The sequence below is a fragment of the Stegodyphus dumicola genome, chromosome 3 (assembly GCF_044657685.1).
Source record: "Stegodyphus dumicola isolate Sdum_Otavi_A_Nest chromosome 3, ASM4465768v1".
In the NCBI taxonomy this organism is placed as follows: domain Eukaryota; kingdom Metazoa; phylum Arthropoda; class Arachnida; order Araneae; family Eresidae; genus Stegodyphus; species Stegodyphus dumicola.
Window position 1 is genome coordinate 84788738 of NC_140770.1, and position 14918 is coordinate 84803655.

General features: G+C 29.7%; 1 protein-coding gene across 2 annotated transcripts in view; it reads left to right on the forward strand.

Moving 5' to 3' along the window:
• The window catches only part of garz (Sec7 domain-containing protein garz), a 138426-nt gene that overhangs the window by 54818 nt on the left and 68690 nt on the right, over nucleotides 1-14918 (forward strand). For both annotated transcript variants that reach the window (XM_035357268.2, XM_035357341.2), the window contains exons 14-19: nucleotides 1632-1834; nucleotides 2528-2651; nucleotides 4614-4739; nucleotides 9796-9878; nucleotides 12693-12756; nucleotides 13164-13436. In XM_035357268.2, coding sequence (XP_035213159.2) covers nucleotides 1632-1834; nucleotides 2528-2651; nucleotides 4614-4739; nucleotides 9796-9878; nucleotides 12693-12756; nucleotides 13164-13436 — 873 coding nt within the window. The remainder of the gene's footprint in view (nucleotides 1-1631; nucleotides 1835-2527; nucleotides 2652-4613; nucleotides 4740-9795; nucleotides 9879-12692; nucleotides 12757-13163; nucleotides 13437-14918) is intronic.

Sequence of the window (14918 nt, forward strand, 5' to 3'; positions counted from 1 at the left end):
AATGTGTTTTGCCATAACCAACTAAACCTCAAACCTTAAAAGTAGCAATTGTTTATAATAACATCTGGAATACATATTTTCAAAATTTTACCTTTCATCATCTTATGTAATGCGTTGTGAATATTTTATCACCAGTTAACTTAAAGTTTTGAGTTATTTGAGTGTGTATCTGAATGCTTTGCTGAGTGCATATTTACTTTGTCCCTTTTTGCTTTGCCTCTGCTGTTGGTAAGATGCATTATTTGCCTCGCTGCTTCTTCTATTGTCTAAAGATGTAAATTCCAAAGGATGTTATATGTGTGCATGTGGGATGCATATCACCCCCACAATGATATGTATTAGGTTTAGTTGGTTATGGCAAAACACATTAAGGCTATTTGCCTAAGAGGAGGGATGACTTCGTGGAGGACCCTCTAAGGGAAACTGGCTCACATACACGCTACACATGTAATCGACACGCTACATATGTAATCGATTTGTTTATCTAAAAAATGTACAACAATAAATAATGCCTTGTCTTTGGCCACATCTGTCTATAAATATCATTGTTGTATGTACAGCCACATCTCTCAACTAGTCTGTCCTTTGTTGTGCATCATTCAGACTGTGCAGTTGTCCTCATACAGCTATCACCCAATCATTAAGATATTTACAGAATTTGTTATATATATATATATATATTACAAAAGTAATTAATGAATGTTTTAACTGATGACAGATTACAAAAAAATTCAAAATTAAAAAAAAAAGAGGAAATTTTGTCATATATAGTGTTTTTAAATGAATTTTAAAGAATTAAGTTTCAATAAACTAATTTAAATGAAAATAAAGCAATATGAATTATTTATATTCAGTTTAAAAATAAAATAAATTTATTTAATTTCAAATAAGTTGCTAAAATTATGCTCAAACCTCATGAGCAGTTTTTATTTGATCTCTTCACATTCTAATTTTTTGCAATTTATTTATTATTAATGATATTGCACTGCAAACAGTCTTGTTTACTTATAATCCAATGCACTCACTACTAAATATATTTATAATTTTCATTCCAGGAGAATGGGAATTTCCATCCATTAAAATTGTGCATTTTTGCTGAATAGTCAAAACTTTCCTTTTTAATGCTTTTCTGGCAGCAATTTTTTTTCTGACAGTTCCCAAATGGAAGGAAATTCTTAGTGAAAAAGCATCTTCTATTATCTCAGAAATGCAGTCCCAGATTTCTTAGAAGTAGATTTACTCTTTTAAAATAAATAAGAAATGTGCACTAGTAGTCATTTTTTCCTTTTCTAAGTGATCCTGTTTTTCACATTCTAAATTCTGAAAGCATATTGGAAGAAAATAGATTAATACTTAGTGGCCTTTCTTGCCACTTTAAAGGGCTGATTTCGTAGGGACCTTTTTAGAAGGAAGACTTCTTAAATGAATTTTCCTGTCTGTATTTATTACTAATATAAAGAACAAAGTAAGCAGTGGTGATTAATATGCAAAAACTGTTATATAATCTTCAATTAATTTATTTCAATTACTAGTTTTCTTTCATATGTTGAGTTTTCAATTTTTTTAAATATTTAACTACATTTACTGTCATAGTCACTAAGCTATAATTTAAAATACTTGATTCTTTTTAGATACTCATAACTGGCACAGAACAATTTAATTCCCAACCTAGCAAAGGCATCTCTTTTCTGCAAGAACATGGACTCTTAAAAGATACTTTAGATCCTCAAGAAGTTGCAATATTTCTCCGTGACAATCCTCAGTTAGATAAGAAAATGATTGGTGAATATATCAGCAATAGAAAAAATCTGAAAGTATTAGAAGCTTTTGTAAGGTTTGTGTCCTTTAAATCAAAATTTGTTTTCTTATAGTCAGTTCATTTTTATAGCTCGTATTATATAGTAATATATGCTAGTACATTATGTGAATAATGTTTTGCATAATAAAATTGTTGAAATATATTAATCTTATTTCTCACATGATGTCAGCTTGCATTTACATGTCACTTGATATTAGCATTTATGTTTAGCCAACATTGCAATTCTTAAATACTTTACTAAATCAAAATATATTTGTCTTCCTTTTTTCCTGGAGGCAGTAAGCACACCAGCTTTCCTCTAGGCAACTAGCAATTTATTATGATAATGCTTAACCAATTTCCAACATTGTATGTTGTAAAATAGAATATTAATACCAATTAAAAAAAGTAAATAAACAAGAGGGAAGGATTATTTATTAAAGTTTTAAATGAAATAAAATAGTCATAAATAATTTGATTACTTTTGAGTAGCATCCATACAACAACTGTTTGATATTGCATCTTTCTTCATCAGTCCCAGGTAAGTTGTTACATTGTGAGTTGCCTGTATAATTTTGTAAAATATGTATATGGTTCAAATGGATATATGGATCATTGAAATATATGGCTCATTGAAAAGTTTAGATGCTTTATAAAATGTGCCATTTGAGAAAAACTAAACTGTACTTTTGTATTTTAGTATTTAATATATATATATTTTCTTGCCAGGTCTTTTGCATTTGAAGGTACAAGGATTGATGAAGCTTTAAGACAGTATTTGGAAACTTTTCGTCTGCCAGGCGAAGCTCCCTTGATATCTTTAATAATGGAACATTTTGCTGAACACTGGCATGTATGTTGCTGTAAAACTATTTAATATTTACACTGCTTTAATTTTAAATATGGAAATGTAAATGCAGAGTAGCAAATAGCGCTGGCACACATTTTATATGTGCACATTATATGTTGAAAGTGAGTGAAGGAATAAAGTTTTGCTACAGATTTTTTAGTATTGAAAATATGATGTATGTTAAATTATTGCTTTTTCCCTGATAGTACAAAACATATCTTTTTAATATTTTCCTCAGTTTTTCTTTGATATTTATAAGCAATTATATAGGCTGCGTGTTGAATGACCTTTTGTAACTCAGATTTATAGCATGTTTGTATAGATTTTTAATGTAGAATTAAATAATGGTCTGATGGGAAAGAAAAAAATTAAGACTCTATTTGGTGGTGTGTGCGTATGTTTTATATCTTCAAAATTACACATATTGCAATCAATCTAAATACATCATTAGATAGATGAAAGAGCACATTAGCAAACAGGAAAAAAATAAGTTGGACAAAGGGTATATGCATAGTAATACATCAGAAAATGTGAAATGTTGGTGAGGTCCGTGTGCATGCACGACCAGACCACGTGTGAGTAGCAAGGTTGTCTGGTAGATGGTTACTGTGTTCGGGTGGTGTTTGCTGTATTTTACTTTATTTTGCCAAGCTAATGGTGTTGCAATTTATACAAATTTGATGAGTGTAGTAGATTGTGTACCAACAGAGTTTATTGTTAAGCAGCATGAGAGAATATGCGATTCAGAAGCAGGTGATATTTGTACGGTTGATGTAATTGTTAACGGACAGTCAAGATTTATTTTAATATCTGTATATATTCATCCAACTGTTAAAATTAGGAGATTTGATGATATTTTCATGTACTGCATTAATGAAATATTCTGAAACTTTTTTATTGATTGATGTTCCTATTATGATGGGAGATTTCAATGTAGATGTCAAACAAAATAAAAAGGCATTTGATTTTGTGAAGCATGATTTTAATATCAGCATGATGCCAAGTAATTCTCCAAGTACACTTGACAGTTCATTTATTGATTTAACATTTGCTAGGAATATAACTGCAGGCATCTTAAATTATGGGTCTTATTTTTCATATCATCTACCAATTTTACATAGGGCCATATTCAAAATAAAATATATTTGTGAGTAAATTTTTTTGTTTGTTTCATCTGTTTTATAACATCCTCACACTTTCATTAGTAATCCTATACATTAAACACTAGCTGCTCTTTAAAGTAAAAGAGAGAGAGCCTACCGTCATATATTTTTCTTTTAAATTGGTCTCCACAGAAAACAAAATATAATTGGTCAAAAATTATCAGATTGTCAGAAATTGTCAGATTCTGACAAATAATTATAAAACTTTCAAATTTCATGAATGTTTTGTCATTTACAGATAATATTATAAGGCATTATAAAAATTCATATCTGTTGCTGTGATGCATAAGATCAGCAAATTTAGCTGACATTCATGTTTAATTTTTAGTGTAAACACCAGAAATTTTTTCAGAATTTTGAAACTTAATGACACTGGTTATTCAAATTAAAATTTGGTGAAACTTAATACTGTCAGCTGGCTGGGGGAATGTGATACTCATCAGATAGATTTGAATATCACTTGTTCTGCTCCAGTCATTAGTAAGTAATGAGAAATGTAGGGACAAAAGATAGTTCTTCCATGTGGTATAATGGTCATCACATCCAGTAAAAAACTGTAATATCTGAGTTAAGTTCACTAGAAAATGTTTAATTTTTCAAGGTTCTTGCTAATTTTATTACCATATAGTTTTCTGTATTTAATTTCTGGCTTCACTTATCAAAGGATTAAGGAAAATTTGACTATTTAAAAACAAAAGTGTGTATTAGTTTTAAATATGTAAATTACTTTTGTGTCATTCATTCTTTTGTCATTGGAGTCAATATTGTCATGATTTATAATTATTATTTAATCTTTTTATAGAACAGTAACAATCAGCCTTTTGCCAATAATGATGCAGCTTTCACTCTTGCATATGCCATCATCATGCTGAATGTTGATCAGCATAATCATAATGTAAAGAAGCAAAATATTCCTATGACAATTGATGTAAGTAAAGCTTAATCTGAAACTTATAGAGATCAAACAATTAAAACATTAGCTAGATTGTTAGTTGTAATAGTGTTTGTATATAAAATTGCATTCAGTTTCAAAAAGATGTTTTCCTTTTTGGAACTAATTTTGATAACTGGCTGATGAAACTATTTTCAATCCATTAATTAATTATTATGTTTTACACTTTATTCATATATATCATATGTATATATATGTATTGTGAAACCTTTCATGTTGACCACCTTCTTATGGTAATCTATTCTGAAACAGACTAGCATTTCCAAGAATATTAAAAAAATCCAATATTAAACAGTATCTCTCTAAGGTAATAACTTCCAGAGAAGATGAAAATCGTCTATAACAGGGCATAATCCTTATAGAGAGGGTTTGTAGTATGTACTGCATATAATTAAGGCATAAAATTAAAATACAGTACAAAGTTCGAAATCTGGACTCGTCGGGACTTCAACGATTCCGGATTTGGGATTTTTCTGGATATTAGATCATCAGATCATCAGTTTAAATCTGGTAAGATGGCATGGAGAAATTATACAATTAAAAATATGAAATCGTAATTTATGAAATAAAGAACAATTATGATCTAAAAGGTATCAAAATTTACAAAAAAAAAAAAAAAAAAAAAAAAAAAAAAAGCTCAACATTTATTTGTTTACTTCATTAAACATTTCTTTCAATGTAAGTTGTTTAAGTTGCTTCCACAAAAAATGCAAATGTTACTTTTTCTTTTTTATGTCATAAATAGTTGACTTTCCAATGCCATACTCCTCTCATAATTTTGAGACGGATATGCCTTTATCAATTTCACTTTTTGTTTATGGACGTCAAAACATAGTTTCGCTTTGTAGATCCTTTGGCGGCTCCAGAATTGGAAACTCTTTTCAACATAATCGAAAGTTCAAGCTTAGTTTTTATAAAATTGCCGTAATAATAACAGTCAGCAAAAGATTATAAGCTGGATCAAACTAAAAGATTAAAGAGCAGCGCAGTCCGCTAATTTTAGCCTAGCTTAATAGCGTCCGTGATACATAATTGGCTATGTATTACAAGATTGGTGATGAAAGCTAAGTTGTTTCGCCAAATTTTGTCTTGCTCCTATTGCATATTGAATTAAGCCTGAATTGTATTAGTTATTTACTATACCTATGTTTATTTCTTGCACATGCTTAAAACTAATCTGAGTCCTGAATAAATAAACTTTCACATATACTTAACACTTTACCTAGGGCTGGCACTAAATACCGCATGGTGCATTCTCTAAGGGTCCTAAATTCTGCTACAAAGTGCTTTCCTGAGTTCTAAATTTTCACTGCACCTAAACTTTGCATCCCAGTGCTTTCCCTAAATCATAAAAAAAATTCTCATCCCTTAATTTTGCATCTTAGTGCTTCTCCAATTTCCAAAAATTTCGTCTTCCTTAAATTCTGCCGTCCGGTGCTGACATATTCTGCCGCCGCTTCAGGGTTTATGGTGAATAACATATCAGTTATTCTTAATTAAAATAGCACTAAATGTAATCTTTTAGCCTGTGAGTTTCATTAACAAAATCTATTTTTAGCATATAAAAAGAAATTTTTGTTGAATTTTTCCACATCAACATTTCTCAGAGTATTTAAAAATCTATAATCATCGTCAAGCGTAATGTTAGCATAAAATGTTGCCAGACTCTTGTTATTCAATTACTAATATAAAAAAAAAGTTTAGACATCACTGCATGAGTTATTACTGAAGCTGTCATGTATTGATAAACATTCATAGGAAAGGAAAATGTAAATCCTAAAATGTATTGAAACTGTATAGCTCTTCTAGACATTTCAGAATATTCTATAGTGACAGAAAGATTAAGTCATCTGAATTACAGTTGTGTTCTTAAGTTGTTCTTTTAACATGAGAACAAAGTAGGTTATTTAACTCAAGAATCGAACAGGGTTCGTATCGGTCCTTACAAGTGTTTATTAGTCCTTTTATTTGAAAATAAAATATAAAAGCCCTTATAGGTGCTTACTTTTTCTCTAAAGCACTTATTTTTTTGTTTTTAGTGCTTATTTTTTTGCTTTTAGTGCTTTTTTTTTAACAAATGCACATTTTCCCCTACCAAAGCCGAAACTAAATTAACAACTTTTCTTCCTTATATGGAACGTCAGGTGGTGAATCATATCCCAGAAATAGCTCTTCGCCCCTTTCTCTGCATTAACATAACCTTTGGTACGAACATGCGAGTACAGACATGTGCACACCACTCTATTGGTCAAAGAATTGCGAAAACGGTAGAAAATTCCGGTACATTCCGTATTCTTTTACTCCCACCCAATATTACACACGTTTGAATTTCTATCAAGATTTTAATAATTTACATTCTTGTTCCACATGGTCAGTTCATATTCACATTTATTATGATCGGTATGCTTACATTATCAGCATATGTATGAATATTTATAGTAATATATTTGCAGTAACTGCTGAAGTATAGGTAAACTTCAAAAATGGGTAAGTGTGTTTTAACACAGATTAGTTTTCTAAGGAATAGTATTCGGAATGGCATGAACAAAGTGAAAGTAATCAAATAGTCAAAAAAAAAATTTTTTTTTCCCGATGCATTATACAGTACAAAAGTTGGGGGTTCTTCCCTTTCTTCCCAAAATCTCAAATATTTAAACCATTACAGTCCACAGCAAAGAAAGGAACGGACTCTCTTTTTTTTTTTTTTTTTTTTTTTTTATTGTCACTTTTTAACCTGGATTGAATAGTAATAAAAGTTCTGTGGTCTACCATTCCAAGTGAAGAACGATTCTATTCTGGAAATTTAATGCAATCTGTTCAAAATTAGAATGAAAAACACCCCAGATTGGTAAATCTCTTTATTAATCAATATGAGTACGGCAGGGATATTGTCCGGAGTGTGACATGTCCTGCTGAATGATAAATATGCCACATGGGCGCATAATGGTGAAAACCGGATGAAGCAAAGGGGTGTTTTCCTTAATTCAGTTATTTATTCTCTGAATACCGGCAGCTGTTGATTCCGATTGCGTAATACAGTCAAAAGTCGTTAATTCGGACACCCATAATTCGGAATGATCTATAATCCGGACTTCAAAACTAAAAACTTTCTGCGCATGCGCCACGTTGACACATGCGCATAGGCGTTTACGCGTGCGCGTAAGCCACTTTACGACTGCGCATATGAGTTTGCGCAAGTGCAGAATACATTTTCGCGTGCGCGTTTTATTATAATGGACGTATAAGCTAAAATTATCTAATTATCTATTTCAGTTAATGTTGATGATTGCGTTGTTCTTAATTTTCGAATTGGATCCGGCTTATTATTTTTTGCAGACTGTAAGAGCAATTTTATAAAAGTAAGCTTAAACTTTCGATTATATCAAATAGAATTTCCGATATATATTTGTTAATATGTAAAGGATCTAAAGCGAAAGTATGTTTTGAAATCCGAAATCTGTTTATCAATTTCACGCTGCTCGGCGGGGGGATCGCCGCGCGGCGGGCGCGTAATGAATTGGAAGTTGATCTGTCAACACTATCTTTATCTTCAGCGCAGATGTTTTTATTTTATTTGGCTTATAATTCCTTACCAAATGTAGTATTTCATCTCGATATGCTCCGTCTTTGATATGATTTAAAACAAGTTCCTCGTCATTATAATTCGCTTTCGATAGCGAAGAAAGTAACAGAGGTTATTGAAAACGAAAGAATTTCGATTGACAAATTAGTCGGTGTTCTCGACACAGCAATTATAGGACTTGAACAGCATAACTTTGTAACGGAACAAGAAATTATGTCTGTTTAATAGAATTAAAGAGAAAGTATTATCACATGAAACGAAGCAAAACTTAAACAACTTACATTGAAAGAAATGTTTAATAAAGTAAACAAATAAATATTAAGCTTTTTCTTTTTGCAAATTTTGATACCCTTTAGATCATAATTGTTCTTTATTTCATAAATTACGGTTTCATATTTTTAATTTTAGAATTTCTGCATGCCATCTTACGAGATTTAAACTGATGATCTATAATCCGGAAAAATCGATAATCCGGAATCGCCGAAGTCCCGACGAGTCCGGATTAACGACTTTTGACTGTATCAGATGCAGAAGAATTAAGGGGCACGTATTGTGCAATAACGTTTGCCATATTTCGCAGAGATAAGAGTTTTACTGTGCTTGCTAAGCAGATTATTTTTCAGTTCTATTGGGTTATTTTTTATATGATACACATATTGAAATGTCAAAAGCATTATTTAGCTGAAAAATCTAAAGAACGGCTACAATCTACCCCCTTCCTCTTTTATCAGTTATGCTTGATTATCCGGAATTTTGAGATATTCGGCAATCCAGCAAGTTCTGAATATGCCGATTAGTTAAGCTTTTACTGTTAAAGAATGACTGCATGAAGCAATTTCCCATCTTTTGATTCCAGAAAACGTTAAATTTTTTTACTTAAATTACTTTGCTTGAAATATCTGTTAAAGGAAAATTGTTATACAATGAAAATTTAGAAAATGTTCAGAATTTTGATTTAAGTTAAATTATTTAAATATTAATATGAGTGGAAAAATAAATTGTATTTATTTTTAGATACCTATCGAATATAATAAATATGGCTTATTATTATTTATTTTCTCTATTTTGAATTGAAATTTCATCATTAAATCTTGTAATATAATTTAGTTCTGCATAGTTTTTTCCCTCTCATTGTAAACTAGTTCTGTAAATTGAACTGTTTAAAATTATTTAAAATTTCTCTTAATAAATACTGAATTTCTCATATTTTAAATTACACGTCTAATTTTATGCAGTTGTGTATAATGTAATTAGACAGGTGCTTAATTTTTTTCTTAAAATGTGCTTGAAAAGTGCTTATAGGTGCTTATTTCTTTAACTAAAATGTGGCTACGAACCCTGTCGAAGGAGTATATTATGTGTCACTTCTGTATGTACGTATGTACAATGTATAAATAGGTAAATATGTATATAAGTCATTTTTATTTTCATTTTTTCTTTCCCTAAAAGGACTTCAAGAAAAATTTGAAAGGTGTTAATGGAGGAAATGATTTTGATGAAAATTTGTTAGAAGAAATTTATGCATCTATCAAGTGAGTAATTGCTGTCTTATGTCTTAGATATGTAGTTAAATATTTTCATCATTAAATAAACATTCAGCTGATGGGAGATGAGTCGTAAATATTCTCAAATTTTTCATGAGGGAGGAAGGTTGTTAATTAAGGCAAAATTTAAAATCTGTATTTAATAAAAAATAAATTTAAGAGTGTAGTTTTTAAAACATGCCTAAATTTGTTACAGAGAACAAAATGCATAATTAAAATTATTGAACCTTGAGGATTGCTTTCTTGACATAATTTGGCAAAAAATCTTTTAGCAACTTTTTTTTTTTTTTTTTTTTTTTTTTCAAATTAAAACAAATTTAGAGAGGAAACTATTTTAAGAATTATCACAGATAATTACTAAGTATAAAATTCTAAAGTCTCTCAAAAAAATATTTTTCTGTTTTAAGAATTCTTAAAATAAATGAGTGCAAATAGTACATTTTAAAAATAAATAATCTTCAACCCCCACTAAAAAAAAAAAAAAAAAAAAAAAAAAACATCAGGAAATAGCATTGGAAAGGAAAATAAACAGCAAAATATAAAAATGAATTTTCAGCAGCTTTTATTATGAAACAATTAAATAGTTTTTTCAAATGGTTGAAAAACATTTACAAAAACTTTAATAGAGGTAATTACAGACAATGTGGCTTAGTGCTGTGTAATATTTACAGGCTGTTAAATAAAGATATTCAGTGCAGCAGCTATAAGAATCTTGGTATACTCATCAAACTGTAAATCATAATTTTGTTGTCAGGACTTCAGAAGGCATATACATACTCAAACCATTAAAAAGCCAGGCATGCCTCTTTTATGGATATATGTACTAAAGAAAAGGAAATATTTTTAAAATATATTTTCAAAAAAAAGTTTTCAGATTTTATATTACGCCCAAAGGGATGTTTTTCTAACGTTTTGTGTTACCTTTACTTATTAAGTATCTTGTTCTTCGCACTTAAACCATAAAATTCAATTCAACAGAAATATCGTAAAATAATTTAAAAAGAGCATATCTTTAGAATTTTTGATACACAGTCTCATGCACTGGAGATAATTTTTTTTTTTTTTTTTTTTCTTCATTTCCCCGTACAGTGTCGCCATTGCTTGCTTTGAAATCGGTGAGTTTTTTTCTCAATCAGTAACTCATAAATGCTTTACGAAATAGGAAATAGATAATGAAACAAATTCCAGAGTTGGGCTTCCGGATGCCCATATTTGGGTTGAGATATACGTTATTCAAAATTTGATGGCTTTAGGTGCCATTGTTTTATCACAATGCAAGAAACATGCACATATTTATGAGATTCTTCATTATTTAACTTCTTTAAATATAATACAGGGCAATAATATTGGTGGCAACAATTTGAAAAATGATTCAGAGTTTTAAAGTTTTCGATGCAAAATGCCAAAACAAAATCAATACCCATTCTGGGTTTATGCCCTTTAGGCTAAATAAGGCTTGCCAAAATGTGACTAGAGAGGTTTTGTTGCCAAACGTTAGTGAGAGTATGTGACCTGGGCTAACAAATATGTATCTTATCTTGAAAACTTTTTTGTCATAAGAATTCTTAAAAGCTCTATTACTAAACAATTTTAGGGAAAAGGAAAACCTTAAGTTTTTTTTTTTAACCTAAAAAAAGTAGCATTCAATTTCTCTTTAGATCCAGCCTACTTTTTTCTTTCATTTTTTTCTTTTAAATTCACTATGATACCTGATGTATTGATAGTCAAAGTTTTCTACTGATGGTAGTATACTTAAGCGTTTCGTAAAAAAACTCCACATTTTCTACTTTTGAAAAAAATTAATATTTTTAAATAAATTTAATCCTTCCATTGTTTCGGATTAATGTACTTAATACTTTTTTAGGTTAGAATTCAAAAGCTTTAAAATACATGATTGAATTTTATAATGAGTGATGAGTATTATTTCTTAGTTTGAGAAATACAAGTATCAGAGCCTTAATAAAAGTTCTGTGTGTAAACTAACCATCTGTCGGCACAGTTAACTATACTCTGGAGCTGATTCTTCCGACAAGCAAGAAATTTTCCACAGATACAGAACTTTATTCTTGCTACAATTGATGAGGGATAGATTTCTGCAAATTAGCTGCATATTTACATTAATAGTTCCACTGTGGATGCTATTAAAAATACTGGAGAAGAGGTGAATAAAAGCATTCAAATCTTTGCTGAGGTGTTAGTAAATTTTGTCGTAACTTTGATGTTGAAGTGGCTGCTTTTCTTTAGCTTTTGAGAAAATTGGCAAGAGAATGGAGTCAGATGGTATCATTATTGACTCTCAGGATACCATTAAAGCATTTTCTTCTGTGCTTTTGTGGTAAAAAGGAGCTTTATGACTTCCTGAGAATTTTTCTTTTCAGAATTTCTCTCAGTGTGTTCATTATATGACCTAGCTGACATACCTGGCAACTACCTATACATTTGCGATGATCTTAATGATGAAGAGATGTTTATTTTTTGCAGAAGATGTTTATTTTTTGCATACTTTGAGACTTTTATTAGGCTGCCCAATGGAGACTGATGCCTGAAAAGCAAGTTTCAATGCACAATGAAAAAAAATGGAAAAATTATATTTTGTACTTAATAATCATAAAAAAATTAAACATATTGAAACAGGAGACATTCACATACCTATATATTATTATTATTTATATTTAAATTATATTTCAATGCATAATAATTTGTTTAGGTGTACTTTTATTATTCTCATTTGTATAATGTTCTAAATGATATTGTTTATATTGAATTTTTTATTCTAAATAGTTTCATATCTTATCCTTTCAGAAATGAAGAAATTGTTATGCCTGCTGAGCAAACTGGTATTGTTAGAGAAAATTATTTATGGAAGGTGATTATGATGTGAAATATTCAGAGTTTTATATTAGCGCTATAAATCACTGCCAAATAATTCTTTCTTGTTTAATGGAAGTGAAACAACGATTTTTTTCCAACCTTTTCTTCATAATTTCAAATTTATGTTTTAAATTTTGTACATTATCCTGAATTAACACCCAATAATCGCATGAGGGAAAGCAATAATAGTAAATATGAGGAAAGATAATTTCATACTGTGTTTCATACTGAAAAAACTGTGGATGATAGGAAAAAAGTCTGATTTCAAGGTAAACAGTGTTAAAAAATATATAAAAATCAGCATAAATTGAACATTTAACAAAAATCACTGTTAATTAATGAATTTATTTTCTCATTGTTTCTGGTTTTGTATAAGGCTCTAAAGTATATTTATGTTTATAGGTATTATTGCGTCGTGGCAGCAGCAAAGAGGGAAAATTTATTCATACACCAAATGGATTATTTGACCATGATCTGTTTTCTTTGGTATGGGGTCCTACCGTTGCAGCATTGTCTTTTATATTTGACAAGAGCTCTGAGCCTGTAATAATTGAAAAGACTATCAATGGCTTTAGAAAGTGTGCTATGATTGCAGCTCATTATGGAATGAGTGATGTGTTTGACAACCTGATAATATCTCTCTGCAAGTTCAGTACTTTGACAAATACAACAGAGGTAAAGAAAAATGTTTGCCTTCACCATTTGATTTAATTCTCCCCCCCCCAAAAAAGTGGTTAATACTTATAAAAGTAAACTCTTTTTTCTTTGTTTGTATTATAACTTTGTGTGCAGTTTTATTTAAGCTGGTATCTTTGTTTGTTTGGGTCAGATCATTTACAACCTACTTTATCTACTTTTGTTGTGCTGTGCTCGTTTAAATTTTGCACATGTGTGTATTTGCAATAGCAATGTAATATTTCAATACAAATTTTTATCAAAATTTATAGTTTTTTAGGTGCTTTGCGCATATGTTCTCAACTAACACTCAAACTAATCATCACAAAATTTTGGTCTTCTGGAGCATCAGACAGAATGAAAAGTTAATCTTTCAGCGAAGTTTATTAACAGTGACTAAGAGATTTTTAAATCAAACTTGCAAAAGAAAAATTCAAATAAATTGAAACTAATTTTACATTGTTGAATAAATTCAGTAAACCTGGAAATAAAGGTGATGTCATATACTTCATTGTGATGACTAGAGAGAATCATTTTCATACATTTTTAGGCAGTGATTTTCTTTGCTATTTTCATCTTTTTATGGACTAAAAAGTATGAAATAAAATATATATTAAAACAGTTAAAATTACATGATTTTAGTTAAAGTAAACTGGAAAAAAATAGCTTTCATTATATTTTTGGTCATTTCTGATTAAAAATGAAAGTATGCAGCATTTGAAAAGGAACTGCATTAACATAACAGACACAATAGAAAAGATAACACAAAAATAGCATATGTGAGAAAGATCAAATTCAAATCATTAAAATTTTGTTAAACTTCTTGGTTTAAAATTTGTTATTTTAGCAATACCATTGTTTTAGTCTATCTGACCAATAATGTTGTGATAGAGAAAGTTTTTGCTACCTTCTCATGATCTGTCTTCTGCTTCAAAAGTAAACAAGTCATTGGCATTTTTTGTGAATTGGCAAAAAAGGCTTCCTACATTTACTACTCATATATACTATTCTGGTTGTAAATAATAATGATTTTATAAGAAACAAAAAATTTTATGAGAAGAAATCTATATGTGGCTAATAGTGAATTATTGAAGTTTGGTTTGAAAGTGATGTTACATCCCCCATGTAGCCCAACCTTGCACCTTTGGATTATCATTTATTTCAAAATTTAGAAAACTTTAAAAGGTAAAAATTTCAGTAATAATGGTGATCTAAAATCACACTTGGTTGAGTCCCCCCTCCCCGGGATAAAGACCGTAAGTTAGCATGGAGTCATGAAATACCAGAAAGATGGCAGAAGATCATTGAACAGAATCGAAGATTATTGGTTGATTAAGTTCATTTTTGGTATAAAAAAGTTTATTTTATACAAAAAATGAACTTTAATCTTAAAAAATGAACTCTGTTTTGACATAAAAAAATTAAGCCTTTTTTTTACACTAAAAAATTGAAATTACTTTTTTGTTAAACCAATAAAGGCAA